General features: G+C 33.3%; 1 protein-coding gene across 1 annotated transcript in view; it reads left to right on the top strand.

Annotated features, from left to right (window-relative positions):
* The window catches only part of CLIC4 (chloride intracellular channel 4), a 73,711-nt gene extending 57,884 nt beyond the window's left edge, over positions 1–15,827 (top strand). Inside the window, exons 5-6 of the mRNA XM_058304085.2 lie at positions 11,657–11,838; positions 12,419–15,827. Coding sequence (XP_058160068.1) covers positions 11,657–11,838; positions 12,419–12,583 — 347 coding nt within the window. The 3' untranslated portion in view covers positions 12,584–15,827. The remainder of the gene's footprint in view (positions 1–11,656; positions 11,839–12,418) is intronic.
* The last annotated feature ends 245 nt before the right edge of the window (positions 15,828–16,072 follow it).

Genomic DNA, 16,072 nt, shown 5'->3' with positions numbered 1-16,072 from the left:
CTAAGTTGTATTTTCATGGTGAGAATTGTTTAGGTAGTATAGCTATAATTTTCCTTTTTTAAAATTTATTAAAAGACTCTTGTATTATTTCATTTACTAAACTTAGGGTATAATGAAGTCCCTTAGAAGTCCCATTTACTGAACCTTGTCTTAACTTATACCATTTATTAATCTGGAGAACTCTGTATCAAGAACATAGGTATTTTGGTTAAAGTAACAACAGTAGTCAAAATACCTAACTCTTGAAAACACTTTAATTCATCATAGTTTTAGACACTTAGTAGCTTGGGTGGGGTTCTTTTGGGTAGAAGCTTATGGCAGCAAATGAACAAGAATACCAAAGTGGAAAAATAACAGTGCTGGTTAAGCAAGAATAAATATCTTTTAAAATATTGGAACACTCACTTATTTCCTTATGCTATTTCAGTAGGCAGATTTCCAAGCTCTTCAGGCTATTATTTTTTATTACTTAGTTTAAAAATTGTAGGATTTCATGATTTAGTGTTGAATTTCAGTGTTTTTTGCCCTTGCTTTCTGGAATAATATTCACTGCATAAAATTTTTTTTTACAGTGAAGGGAAAAAATCTTAATGCCCAGGCCTGGCTTGCATCTATTAAAGTGTCCCAATAGCTGCCTTGGTTTGAGAGCAATTTTCCTTCCTAACTGGCTTTTCTGACTAATGTTTCTGTCTAAGAAATGTATACATTAAATAAGTGGTTACATTGTAGTTCCTGCTTTCCACAGAAAATGTCTTCTCTGTTCTACCCTTCTATCATGTAGGCTGACTGTTCTTCTTATAAAACTATCCTCTTATACCCAGAAGTTCTTGCTTCATACTTTTTTGATCTCTCTTGGTTAAAGTTACAATGTTTTTATTTCTCTAAGTGTCCTTTGGGAGCTAGGGGGTGGTTGGGGAGGAGAGGGGAATAAAATGTTTTTGCTTTTACAAAAGCATTTGCTTTGAAGAATGGGTTGGGGAGAATACAGGGGAGAAAGTGACTCATATAAGTGTAACTTTGTATTCTATTTTTTCCTATCAATTTGATACTGTCTTAAGTAGCCACCTACACTTACTGTCCTCAGAATGCTGTAACCAACAAGAACAAACAAACTAATGGATTACATAGTGTATAACCTAGAAGGCTTTATATTAAATTACCTTTTGATAAATAAGAATTCCAGTTGCCAAGCAACTTAACCCCACAGAAACATGTCATTGCCATGAGAGTTTAGAAAAACAATAATCCAAATCACTTTGGAGTTTAATGGGTCTCCCTTATATGTGTTCGTTGCAAGTCTCTTATCTTTTTAGTGTGATTAAATGTCTTTAATAAGCCTGGGAAATTAGTATTCTGTCTCCTTTTTCCCCAAACACCAATGCAAACAATAAACAACTAGCACAAAGAGACGGCCTTTTCATTTTAAGTGGTAAATCAGAGTAGTCTTTCATTGATTTTACCTGACTATTTTTTTACAAAATTCAATATCTTTGTATAATTTTAAGACCTAATTCTAAGTAAGGGGCTTTGATGCTATGGATTTAGACTAATTGAAAGTGAAACTGAAAGGCCAATGCTTAGGTTGGGATACAAAGAAAATAAGATTTAAAGAATAAAATAAAGGGAAGCTTTATTGTTAGGTAGGTGGGTAGGTAGATAATATATAAAATTCTTTTGGTAAGGTGTCCAAGTTAATGGGAGTAGTAGTTGTATAATCTTTTGAAGCATTAAAAGAACTAACGGTTAATTCCCTTTATAGAGATGGTTTAGATATAATTTGCCCCAGATCTAATTTTTTCAGTTCTCTCATTTCATTAATTTATGTAATTTATTAAGCTCCTAAATGTAACTAATTTATTAATATATTGGTATTTACAGTATTCTTAGAGCAATCAATAAAGTGGCAATGATGAAATCTGCTGTTATATCCTCAGGCGTATTTTATAATGTCCACATTTCTACTTTTAAATGGAGGAATCTAGAGGGTCCGAATTTACTTCCCTCTTATTCAAGATCCTTTTTTTATCCTCTGAGGAAGTCTTTGGAATCAGAGGATTAGTTGTTCATCATAGTAACTATGAAAGCACATAGTATAATTAGCCATATATAACTACCCAACACCTCTCCGTATTTTCCATTGTTGTGTAACCTGGTCTTTGAAAATTACTTGTGTAAGGTTCCCCTTACACAAAGCATAATTTAAAGCTTAGTTTTAAAATATAATTTAATACGTGTAAGGGCTTATAATTTTAGAAGGTCTTTGTTGTCTTGATTGTGAATTATGTATTGTTTTCAAAACAGATACCCTCTGTTATATTTAATGCTTTCTGCTTTGAATTGTACTCATTCAAGTTTTACAAATAATGAAAGAATGCATGTTTGTGCAAAAGTTAAAAAATAGTATAGGAGTAAATTGGATAAAATTTTAATGTACTTCCTTTAATCCCATTACATATCTTCCTCCTCCTGCATCCTTTTTCAAATTTAATTTTGTAATTAAATTGAATTGTGTAATTATGTATAATTAAATGTGTAATTATGTATATATTCATATTACACAGTTGTCTTTTTTTCATTTATTGTGTGGTAGAAAGCCTTCCATATCAAGTGTAGATCTATCCTTATTTTAAAAATGCTACTTAATATTCATAATATGGATTTTTATTTAGCCATTTTCCTTTTGATAAACATCTGGATTGTCTCAAGTTTGTTTACTAATACAAGCAATGCTGCCAATGTATATATCCTTGTGTTGCTCAGTTACTAATGTAAAGAAAGTCAAAGGGCTCATATATTTTAAACTTTGTTGTATTTTGCCAAATTAGTCTCCAGAAGTCTATTCCAGTTTATATTCCTACTATAGGGAAAGTATTCGTTTTCTACTCTCACCCTGGTGTGTGTGAATTAATTTTTTAAAAATAATTTTTAAAATTTTGCTATTCTCTTAGGTAAAAAAAAGGATGTCTTGAATTTTCATAATTAATTTAAAACTGATTGTGAAGCCTCTCTTGCACTTATTAATTTTTGACAGATTTTGAAATAGCTGTCAAGATAACAGCATTATATCAGCAGTATTAGAGGCTAATAGTGCTATTTAAGTACAAGGGAGTATTTTCTAATAGCTTGCTACTGCCTTCTAGTGGCTAATCTTGATATTTCTTTACTTTAACCAACTTCATATTCCTTTGATGATTTGTCTTTAAAACTTTGTGAGGTTTATCAAATGGCACTCTTTAGTACTGCTTGCTAGGTCTATTTTTGTTTGCTTTGTTGGCAGTTCTTTATGTTGATTGATAAAAATTGTATCTAGCTAATTCATTATTCTTTATTTCCATTAATATACCCTTTATTCTGACATTCTTAATTGACTATGAAAAATCATGAACATTCTAGCCAGGTACAGAAGAAAAGCCACTTAACTTTATTGCATATACATTGCTGAGACCAAAATTAAGAAAAAAATAGCAATGGTAATATTTGGCTGGCTTCTTAATTTTAGTCAGTGGCTTATATCTAGGATTATAAACATTGTTAAAAACACTGTAAACATAAGGATATTTGAGAATTTATTCAGGAAAAATATTAATTTAGAGTAGGTCCAAGATCATAAACTTATTTATTGCCATACCACTCAAGTGCCTTTTAGACTTCAGTGTGTCAATTCAGGCAATTTTATCTTCATTACAGACCTAATCTATTCATTGTAATCTGATCAGAGAATAGGTCCTTGTACTCTAATATTTATTTTATACTCACTCTTTTGATAGGAAACATACTGATTTTTTTTTTTAAAGGAAGTACCCGAGATTGAACCCAGGATCCTTGTACATGCAAAGCAGGCTCTTAACCACTGAGCTATACCTACTCCACCTGAATTTTTAATTTTGTTCTTTTACAACTCTGAGATTTTGCTTTTCCTTTTAATTAAGATCATGAAAAGTTTTCCATCATGCTTTGGAGTCCTTACTAACCTAGGTATTTTCTTACATTGCATTTTCTTGTTTATTTATAAAATTTACAGTTCAGCTAACTATATGTGTTATCAACAACTTGCGTGTAATTAATTAAAGGTTATTTCTATTTACTTTATTTTGGTCTTTTATTGTTAAATGGCTTGATTCTTTGCCACTTTTCCAGATCCCACTGGGCTCTCATAACCCATCAATTTTATTGTATTGGATTCTATGCCTTTTGCTGCTTATCTTTTTTCTCTAAGAAACAAATTAGCTTAATCCTGCCTATGATTAGGGTGGCCTTTTATTAATAAAATAGGTAGTTGTTTGATCTTTGATCTTGTCACTTGAGGTAACACATTACTATTTGTGTCACAGTTTGAGATTATTTTTGTGGATCCCAAAAAGAGAAATATTCTGTTTGTAAACAAATCTGTTCCCCTGGGTGTGATACCCCTGTGCTGGATTCAGTTGAGGGGCCCTTGATTAAATTATGTTAAGATTAGGGCTTTGATTGGACCAATTCAGTAAGACCTGACTCAGGTTGAGTTCCTGCCCCCTTGGTGGGTCAGTATAAATGAACACCCACTCAAGAAGGCACACAGAAAAAGGGGAGGACGTTATCATTTTGATCCTGCCATGTGACAGAAAGGAGATGACTCAAACAGCTAAAGTCCTGGGGAGAGATGAGCCATTTGCCTGATAGCTTACAGCTGACCTTGGGAAGAGAGGTGAGACCGATATAGAAAGCCTGGAAAGAAATGAGCCCTATGTCAGGAGAGAGAAGAAGCCCTGAGAGACAAGTCCTATGCCAGCCTGAGAGAAAGGAAGCCCGAAGGGGAAGGCTGAACCCTCGCAGAGATCAGTGACCGACCCTCTTGCTGCATCATGTGTCAACTGACTTTGGTGAGAAAGCAACCCTGAGTGGAACTCTTTAGGCCCCTGTAACTAAGATTTATCCCAAATAAATACCCTTTATAAAAGCCACCAGATTTCTGGTACTTTGCATCAGCTCCCGTTTGGCAGACTAATACAGTCTGATATTTACCTATGTGAAAATACTAATTCTTATATTTCAAAGGCTCTTTTTCCTAAAGCAACATGTAGTGAGTACTTCATTTCTAGCTTCTTACAAAGATATAAATTTAAATTTCATCTGACTTTAAATTGGGTGTCCATTCTACATTTTTACCTAATTGCCTTTTGAATCTTCCCCAAACATTTAAGAAATCCAAAATTTTTATACTTAATTATTGACCTCTCTAAATCTGGGTCAAGTGTCAATAAAATATCTACTATGTGCTTAGATAGAAAAGAGAGTAAGACAAAACTGGCAGGTTTAACAGCTATATGAATCCAGGGCTATAAATATAAACACTTTATTTTGAGGCAAAAAATAAAATATGAATGTATTTGTTTCGTTACTTTTAGAATATACTTATAGACTTATTTCTTTACTTATAGAATTCTATTTTATTCTCTCTTTAGCTCTTGAAGATCTCATGCCATTGTCTTCTGGACTCCCTTGTTTCTATTAAGGTTCAGTGCTTGGTCTTACCGTTACCTGGCAGGATTTTTCTCTGTCACTTTTAAGATATTTGACTCTGATGTGTATAGGTGCAGTTTTTTCCCTCTTTCCTCCTGCATGGCTTTTGTAATGCTTGACTCTATTTATAGGTTATCTTTTATCAGTTTTGGCAAGTTCTTGGCAATTATTTCTTTACTAAAACTTGTGCTTCATTCTTTCCTCTTCTTCTGGTTCTCCAGTTACATATATGTCAGACCTTTTCCACTGTGGTCCACGTGCCTTATACTCTTCTGTATTTTTTTTATTTTGTCATGCTGTGCTTCCATCTAGATATTACCTATCTTCCAGTTCACAAATTCTTTCTTCATTGTTGTCTAATTTGTTAAAGCTCATCTTTCGAGTTCTTAATTTCAGATACTGTATTTTTAAATTATAAAACCCATTTAATTCTTTTTTGTAATTTTCCAGTTCTTTGTGGAAATTCTCCATTTTTTAATTTTTAAACATATTTTAAAATCAGTGTCTAACTGAATACCTTCTATTTTATATTATACATTTTAAGTTTTTATTATGGTTAACATATACACTAAATATAAATGATTTAAATGATCCTAGTAGAAGAAAAGTTTGCCAACTGATTAAAAATAAAACTATCTTGCTTACATACAAGAATGAATGTGTGTGTGTGTGATCTGTGATATAGAAACTAGAAAGTTGAAAGTGAAGTAGTACAAACACTAATCAAAGAAAGTTGACAGTGCTATACTGATATTGGGAAAGCAGGAAAGAAGTATGACTAGAGATAATGAGGGATGTATCATACTGATTTCAAAATTAATTTACCAGGACGATATAGTTCTATATTTGTATCACCAAATAACAGACCTCAAAGTATATATAGCAAAATAAATAAAGCAGAACCAAAAGAGAAATAGACTAAACCACAATCATAGTGAGGGATTTTAACTCACCTCTCTTGTACCTGTTAGAATTGGTCAAAAAGAGAAAATAAAAATATAGCAAAATTGAACAATACATATTGTTGATCTCATTGACATATATGTAACACTGTCTGTACCCAGCAACTTCAGAACATTTTTTAAAATGTGGAACACTTACCAAATTTAAGTATAAATCTAGGCCATAAAGCAAATCTAAAAACATTTTATAGAAAATTGAAGTTATACAGAATTCTTACTCTGATCACAATGAAAATAAGCAAGATATAGTAACAAAATTATAGCTAGAAAATTCTACATTTCTCAGTAACCTATAGGTTGAAAAAAATAACATAATGAAAATACAGCACGTCTAAATGTGTGGGCTATTGCTAAAGCTGTGCTTAGAGGGAAATTTATATCTTTAAATGCATATGTTAGAAAAGAGCTGAAAATTGATGCTTTAAAAATATCCACCTCACTTTGAGTGCCTGTTTCCCAGTACAAGGTCCTGAGTTGAATCCCTGGTACCTCTTAAAACAAAACAAAACAAAACTCTCCACCCACCTCAAGGTTAGAAAAGGTCAGCAAATTAAACCCAACAAAAATAGAGGAAAGGATATAAAAACAAGCAGAATTTAATAAAAAAAACAAACATAGAATCAGCAAAGCTAAAAGTTGGTTCTTTGAAAAGTGTAATCAATAATAATAAATCCTTGATGAGAAAAATCAAGAAAAGTAAGAGGCACAAATAACCAATATTAAGGAATGAAAGGGGGGATTACTACAGATCTTAATATTTTAAATGATTTTTGGAGGATATTAGAAACATTTTATGCTTATAAATTTGAAAAATCTCTATAAAACACAGTGTAACAATTGTCATAAGGAATTGAAAATGCAAATAGTCTTAGATCTCAACTTTTCATTTCACAAAGAAAATGCCAGATCCAGATGGCTTCACTGATGAATTTTTCGAAGTTTTTGAAAAAATAACATGTCTTTCACATGCTCTTCCAGTAACAGGAAAAAGGGAGTATTTCCCAACTTTTTGTTGTTGTTAAGGGACATGTTTATTTCATAGCTTTCTGTAAGCAATTTGTGTGAGCATCTGTTTCCCATGTGCAAGATCCTGGGTTCAATACCCAGTACCTCCTTAAAGAAAAAAAATCTGTGTAAATCATCACATTAATAGAATAAAGGAGAAAAATTAAATGATCAACTTAAAAGAAGCAGAAAAAGATTTGCTAGGATATAATACGATAAAAAGGATGGTTTTTAAAAAGTCTTAGCAAGCTAGGTACAAGAGGGAACTTCTTTAAAATGGTGAAGAAAATCCAAGTTAGAGCAAACATCATACTTAATGCTTAAGATTGGATGCTTACTGTCACTTTTGTTTAACATTGTACCAATGGTCTTAACCAGTACAATAAAACAAGAAAAAGGAAATGTATGAGAATTGGAATGGAAGAAATAAATTTTTTATTTGTTCTCAGGCAGTGTAATTGTGTATGTAGAAAATGCAAAAGATTTTGGATTTATAAGAATAAAAAAATGAATTAGCAAGTTTGTTGGATATGAGTTTATTATTAAAATCTGTTATCTTTGCAGGCTATCAATAAACTATAAAATGTATATAAAATATTTATACTGTCACAAAATTTCAGATACTTAGGAATAAATCTAACAAAAGATGGCTAAGGCCTCTACATAGAAAACATAAAATATTAATGAAAGAAATAAACAATGAAATGTTGATTTTGTATACTATAGAAGACTCAATATTATAAAGATGCCATTTCTTCTCAAGTTGGGATTGTGTTGAATCTGTAGATCATTCAAAAGTCGTCCAACAGGTTTGTGTTTGTGTGGTGTGTGTGTGTAAATTGACATACTAATGCTAAAATTAAAGCATTGATCATAAGAGAAAAATTGGTAAATTGGACTACATTAAATTTAGTAACTACTGTTTATCAAAAGTCACCACTAAGGGTGTAAAAAGAGGAGAGGGTATGTGTAATACATAAGGATTTGCATTCATAATATATAAAGAACTACAAATCAATAAGACAGTTAAATGGAAAAAATGAGCAAAAGGCACTCTACAGAAAGAGATTTCTGAAAGTGTCAGTAAACATAACAAAAGGTGTTCAACCTTATTTGTCATCAGGGACATATAAATTAAAACTGTTTTCCCCAATGGAGTAAATGAAAGACTGATAATGCCAAGTATTGTTTAAGGTAGGGAATAGCTAGAATGTTCAGACACTGCTCTTGGTTGGGTAGAATGAGTGAAATTGTTCAGCAGTTTCAACTAAACCTGAACATGTGCATACCCTATAATCTACAAGCTCCATTTCTGAGTGGAATATGAACATACATGCACCACAAAGACTTGCACAGGAATATTTTTTACACAGTCATAACCCCAAACTAGAAATAATACAAACTGCATCAACAGTAGAATGGATAAATTACTTGTTATATATAATCATATAATGGGATGCCATATAATAACAAAAATGTATGATCTGGTTTGTATTATGTACAAAAGTAATTGTGGTTTTGGACCGTGAATTTTAAGTCACTATAACTAGGCTCAAACACATCTTTATTAATCAAAATAGGAACCATTACGTCAAAACATTTTTCCCAAAGAGAAATAAGTTTGTTTATTCCTTTAGCATAAAAATCTGTGCTTTGGGATTCGATGAACTCTTGGAAAGCATTTTCTGCATCCTGCTGGTTGTGGAAGTGTTTTCCCTGCAGAAAGTTTTTGAGATACCTGAAGAAGTGGTATCCATTGGAGAGAGGTCAGGTGAATATGGTGGATGAGGCAAAACTTCGTAGCCCAATTCATTCGACTTTGAAGTGTTGGTTGTGCAACACGCGGTTGGGCTATATCGTGGAGAAGAGTTGGGCCCCTTCTGTTGACCAATGCCAGTTGCAGGCATTGCAGTTTTTAGTGCATCTCATTGATTTGCTGAGACTACTTCTCAGTGTAATGATTTCACCAGGATTCAGAAAGCTGTAGTGGATCAGACTGGCAGCAGACCACCAAACAGTGACCATGACCTTTTTTTGTGTGCAAGTTTGGCTTTGGGAAGTACTTTGGAGCTTCTCAGTCCATCCACTGAGCAGGTGTCGTATAAAATCCACTTTGCCTCAGACATCACAATCCGATCATGAAATGGTTTGTTGTTGCATAGAATAAGAGAAGACAACACTTCAAAACCACAATTTTTTTTGATTTTCAGTCAGCTCATGAGGCACCCACTTATTGAGCTTGAAAACCTTTCCAGTTTGCTTCAAATGCCAAATCATAGGATGGTCCACATTGAGTTCTTCGGCAACTTCTCATGTAGTTTAAGAGGTTCAGCTTCGATGACTGCTCTCAGTTCATCGTTGTCAACTTCTGATGGCCAGCCACTACACTCTTCATCTTGAAGGCTCTTGTCTCCTTTGCAAAACTTCTTTTTTTTTTTTTTTTTAAGATTTATTTATTTATTTATTTATTTATTTATTTATTTATTTATTTCTCTCCCCTTCCCCGACCACCCCAGTTGTCTGTTCTCTGTGTCTATTTACTGCATCTTCTTTGTCCACTTTCTGTTGTCAGCGGCACGGGAATCTGTGTTTCTTTTTGTTGCATCATCTTGTGTCAGCTCTCCGTGTGTGCGGTACCATTCCTGGGTAGGCTGCACTTTCTTTCGCGCTGGGCAGCTCTCCTTACAGGGTGCACTCCTTGTGCGTGGGGCTCCCCTACACGGGGGACACCCCTGCGTGGCAGGGCATTCCTTGCACGCATCAGCACTGCGCATGGGCCAGCTCCACACGGGTCAAGGAGGCCTGGGGTTTGAATCGCGGACCTCCCATGTGGTAGACGGATGCCCTAACCACTGGGCCAAGTCTGCCGCCCCCTGCAAAAACTTCTTGAACCACCACCATACTGTACGTTCATTAGCAGTTCCTGGCCAAATGCGTTGTTGATGTTGTAAGTTGTCTCTGTTGCTTTACAACCCATTTTGAACTCAAATAAGAAAATCGCTTGAATTTGCTTTTTGTCTAACATCATTTCCAAAGTCTAAAATAAATAGAAAATAAACAGCAAATAATGTCATTAGCAAAAAAACCCCAACAAAACATAAAGCAAGAAATGCACATTAAAATGATGTATAACGTAACCACATTTATTTAATAAAGTATTCCAATATCAAATGGCAGATTGCAACAATGCAAAACTACAATTATTTTTGCACCAACCAAATACAGTATCTTCAACTCTTACAAGCATAATGTTGAACAAAAGAAGCCGGAAACCAAAGGATACATATATGGTTTCCTACATGTAAGTTCAAAAGTTGAGTAAAACTACTGTTTCAGAAATCAAACTATGATTACTTTGAGGGGGAGGGGGATATACCACTGGGAGGGGCACGAGGAAGACTTCTAGGTGAGCTGGTAGTTTTCAATTTCATGTTCTGGGTTTCACCAGTTTGTTCATTTTGTAATAATTCATCATTAGTAATCTTTTTCAAGATTTGTGTTTTTTTCTGCATGTATGTTGTACTCCTAAAAATGTTCAGATTAATCATTGCTTTCCAGATACACAGTGGTGGCTCCATTTTAACTCTCTTTGAATCATCACAATTATAACGTCTTAATCTATTTGGCTAAGAATAGATAAGATACTGCTGTTCTTGGCATCTAAGATACTGCTGTTCTTGGCATCGTATGTGTTGTTAGTGTAAAAAATTCCCCAAATAAACCCTTTGACGTAGAAGCTTTTTGCTTGAATTGTTTGCATTGGAGTTTCTTAACACATTTCTTGGTGATAAATCCAAATGTACTTCGGGGGAGCAAGATTTTCTTTTCCTACATTTGAATTAATAAATTTGCCATTTCTCATCCTTTCTTCCAGTTTAAACATCAGTTGTGCTGGGCCATGATGTGTTCATGTGTGGGGAGTTTAGTTATTAACAAGTTTTTACAGATACCACCGTCTGAAACTGTCATACTTCTTTACATGTTTACCTGAACACATTCATTAGTCCCATTTTCCCCCACCCCTTACCCCCATGTAAATAAGTTCCAGGAGAATAGGAAATTTTGTCTTATTTTGCAGTGCTGAGTGTCAGAATAGGGATTTGATAAACAGTTACTGAATGAAGCAGTCATGCTTCTACTTTGGGGTTTGGGTAATTTTCCTTCTTGATACAGTCCCGTCTTTCTTTCAGCACTGGAGAGGGGTCTCTTGAAAACACTTCAGAAACTGGATGAATATCTGAATTCTCCCCTCCCTGATGAAATTGATGAGAATAGTATGGAGGACATTAAATTTTCTACACGTAAATTTCTGGATGGCAATGAAATGACATTAGCTGATTGCAACCTGCTGCCCAAACTGCACATTGTCAAGGTAGGGCCCGTCAGATGTGGTGTCAAATTGCCATTAGATCTCATATTCTGTATATTAAGATAACACTTCCTTTGTACTGTTTCTGATCTTCTGCTATATGACTAGGATTCCCCAGTGTAACTTAATGGTGTTTAGATGTGGTTGAGACACTCTGGAGTTAATTAAATGGAAAATTATGTCTTGGCATATGAGGAAGTTGAATAATATACATATTTTTTTTTCCTGTGACTGCATAAAAGTTCAAAGATATAAAAGCTAACTTAAATTGGAGTTTTTTATACTGACTTAATATTGTCAAATTTCTAAGTGGATAACCAGTGTGGTATTCGCAATCACTATCATACTTGAATTCCCGGTGTGGCTTTGCAGTCCTGGTCATTATTTATAACTCTAGTTAGAATGAAAGTGGTAGGCTTATTTCTAAATAGAAGCAACCCTTAATTAGAATTAACTCTTCTAAAATCACAGCTATATCTGGTTTATAAGAGATAGAAAATAAATGTTAACTAATTAATTTTTTAAAAATTGTTTTAGTTAATTGTCTTTAAATCTGTTAACTTTTGATCTCTTTGTATTTCAGGTGGTGGCCAAAAAGTATCGCAACTTTGATATCCCAAAAGAAATGACCGGCATCTGGAGATACTTAACTAATGCTTATAGTAGGGATGAGTTCACCAATACATGTCCCAGCGATAAGGAGGTTGAAATAGCATATAGTGATGTAGCCAAAAGACTCACCAAGTAAAATGGCCCTTATGAGAGAGATGTCTTCATATCTTCCCCTAACAGAATATGCTTTTCCTAACAGACTGCTCCTCTTCCTATAAAGTAGAAATTTTATTTTGCATGAACATGCAGTTATTCAAGATTAGGATAAAGGATAGACGAGATATAGTAGCTATCTTAAAATATACACTCCTAAGCAGTATTATTTTTAATTTTTCTTCCCCTGCTTATCTCCCCTACCCAAATTCCTCTCACCTCTAATTTGGAGCCATTCCATCACAAACTTTTCAGATTAGAGGTAGCTTGTCATCTCTCTAGACCCCTCACCACACACTGTGCATAGATGGCAGAACTTTTGAGGTGTAATGTTTAACTGCTAAAATGGTAACCATGACTTCATCAGTCTGCCCCAAACTGGTGCATAACGCATGGTACAAGGAATATTTATGTATTTTTGGAATTTTATAATATTTAGTAAAAGTATATGAAAGGATTGCTACTGTATCAGAAATATTCTGTTTCAATTTAGTCTATCCTGGATATGTACTAAAGGATATTACCACCAGAGAAGAGAGCCTTTTATGAAGAGTCACTACAGATTTTGCTCTTATGCTTTGTAGATAGATTTTTATTTTTGTCTAAAGGCATTTAACCTTTATACCAGTTATAATATCGGATACTATATAGAAGCTGAAAATTTAGACAGAGGGGATGGTATTCTCAAGATCTTACTCAAGCATTTTATCTTGATGAGAGAAACCAGTGGACACCTGATAATCTTATCTAAATCAGTTATTTGTTACATGTAATTTGCCCAGTGCCATTTATTTGGAACATTATTGCTTTCTTCCATTTTGTTGTTATTTTAAAATGCTCTTTTTTTGGGTAAACATAGACCTTTGTTGTTTGTAGATCTTTTGAGCAACACTACATGAACTAATATTTAGTTGAGTTAGCATTAGGAGTACAGTGATTAGTAATGTCAGAATTAACACTTGCAGAAATTAGCCTAAAGGAATGTGGGGTGGATTTGTCAAAATATTAAGTAAAATTTTGTTTCTAAAGCACATTTAATTAGACAATTTTTGTAAAGAATGAATTATCCATCCTATATTAAAAGTGAAGATAAAACACACAGATTACCAACTTTCTCATTCTGCTCCCATTTAATGTTAGACTTTGGGTAGAGGATTATTTACTCCTTTTGGACTAAATTATAGTTGTGGTGAGTGTGTATTTACTTCATTTCTGCCTAATATCAATCAGTGCACTTCCATGAGTTAAGTTTTTCTACAGCCATGTTGAGAAATAGCACACTGCATGAATTTTGTTTTTTGTTTTTTAAATTGAAATCCTAAACCAGGAATTATTTGCTCTAACGGGGAGGATGAACTTGGTGAAAATAAAAAGAAAGTTTGCTATTTACTTTTTCATTTGTGTTTTTAAAATGAACTTTCTAAATGCTATTCCAAAGACTCTGGTTGTTATAATACATTTTTGGTAATATTTTATAATTTTTATCAAAATATTGCTTAAGAAGTGCTATTTCTCCTAGGTTGTTTTTTGAAAAATTTAAGCTTATTATTGCTTTACAGTGGCAATGTTTTACTTCCTTTCATATGCACACATCTAGTAAGCCCTGTCCTTAGGAAGCAGCCAGACTTTTATAAGCATACTCCATTTTTTACATATCATTAATTAGGTTGGTATACAAAGATGATAGGAAAAGCTCCACAGTATATCCATTGGGCTCAGGAATACTCCTTTATCTTTCCTTTCTTAGAACTTATTGCTGATCACAAGTTTTGGCACACATCTTTTTTAATTAGATACTGGATGATCATTTATCTGGTTCCAGAAAGAGCAGTATCAGGTACTTCCCACAGATTATCTGTTGAGGATTTATATTTCATTTGCTTCTGTGGGTAAAGATGTTTACGTCTATACCAGTACAGAGGCAGGAATGATCACCTTCCTCTCCTTTTTAAATAGTAACAATTTAGCATTTAGGCAATGTTAAACCTTGCCGGATAATTTTAAAGTATAAAAAATATTTGAAAGAAGGGGTACCTGTTCTTTTTCCTGTATGGTGGACAAGTAGTATAAAGTGAAGGGCTAATAGAGGAAAGTGCTATGTTCCTCAAAATATACTGTTGAAAAACACATTCTGCAACTTAGTTGTAAAGTATTTTCACCTTGGATATTTACTCTTCTCATTGTCTTTTAAAGTCCAGGAAGTTAGTCAGATGAAATTGAGTTGGCAAATGGATAGAAGCTAAGAAGAAAGATGATTCTTATGCTTTCATCTCATCATATCTTCATGGAAAGATCATAGCTTAAAAATCTTGGGAGATTTGGGACATAAAAGTTTTTATGGTGACTTCAGGTAGTGTTTGGTTGACATAATGGAAATCAGCTGATATTCTCAACTACTCAATAATTTCCCCCTTAATCCAGTGAGGAGAGAAGAGTTTGAATTGGAAGTCTCACTAATTTCCATGGAATTTTGAGTAAGTTTTGTGTTCAACAGGTAGAAAGCTCTGTACTATTTCAGTTATCTTTTTAAAAAAATGTAGATGCAAATTTTCTATACAGTTCTGTTACCTTTACTAGTATTAACTTTTGTGATAAAATTCAAATGAGACATTATTTCACAGTAACTTTGGCCTTCGTAATTTATGTGTAAACCCTTAAGCAATCTGTATAAGAGATTAAGAGATTTCTGACATTTATTCTTACACAATGTTGATACACTCTAGAATTTAGGCATTACTATTGTACCTCTGCTGGGTTTTAAATCTCTCCAGAGTTGTATGTAGATAGCTTTTGTTTCTGTGCATTAAAAAAAAATCCAGTTAAAAAATACCTACAGAGTTAAAAAGAGAGGAAATAGAAATTATTTTTTCATGCACATTTCATTAAGTTTATTGATTAATTTCTTACACTGGTTATAATCAGTATATGATTCAAAGAGAGGGAGGCATTCATTATTGATATACTATAGGGGCCTTTTTATTCTACCCTTTACAAATTATCAAGATTGGGGACACCATAATTATATTTTTATCATGGAAAAAATGATGTTCCATTCCCCAGCCCATAATGTTGAACAGAATTTGAGTATTTTCTTTAGAACTGCTTGAAAAGGCAAATGGAAGCTTTTACTAGAATGCTTTTATTTTCTTCTCTCTTGGAACTCATACACCAGTATATTGCTGGCAGCTATTGTATTAAAAAATAAAGTATATTTTCACTATCTTAAAGGATTCTTTTTTTTTTTTCCCCTTCATGAAAATAACTTGGGGTGAAGGTATTATTTGAGACTATATTTTTTTTTCCTGCAAATGGAAGATTCTGCATATTTAATAGTTAAAAGGAGAATGCATTTGATCATCTCAATAAGCACAGAAAAAAGAATTATATGAAAACTTTCATAATACTCTTTCTTAGCAAAAATAGGACCAGAGGTAATTAAAAACAAAACAAAAAACCTAATAACTTACATCAA

Source organism: Dasypus novemcinctus, chromosome 9 (assembly GCF_030445035.2).
Source record: "Dasypus novemcinctus isolate mDasNov1 chromosome 9, mDasNov1.1.hap2, whole genome shotgun sequence".
NCBI classification, from domain to species: domain Eukaryota; kingdom Metazoa; phylum Chordata; class Mammalia; order Cingulata; family Dasypodidae; genus Dasypus; species Dasypus novemcinctus.
Note: the sequence above shows the minus strand (reverse complement) of the source record. Positions and strands in the feature narration are given on the sequence as shown.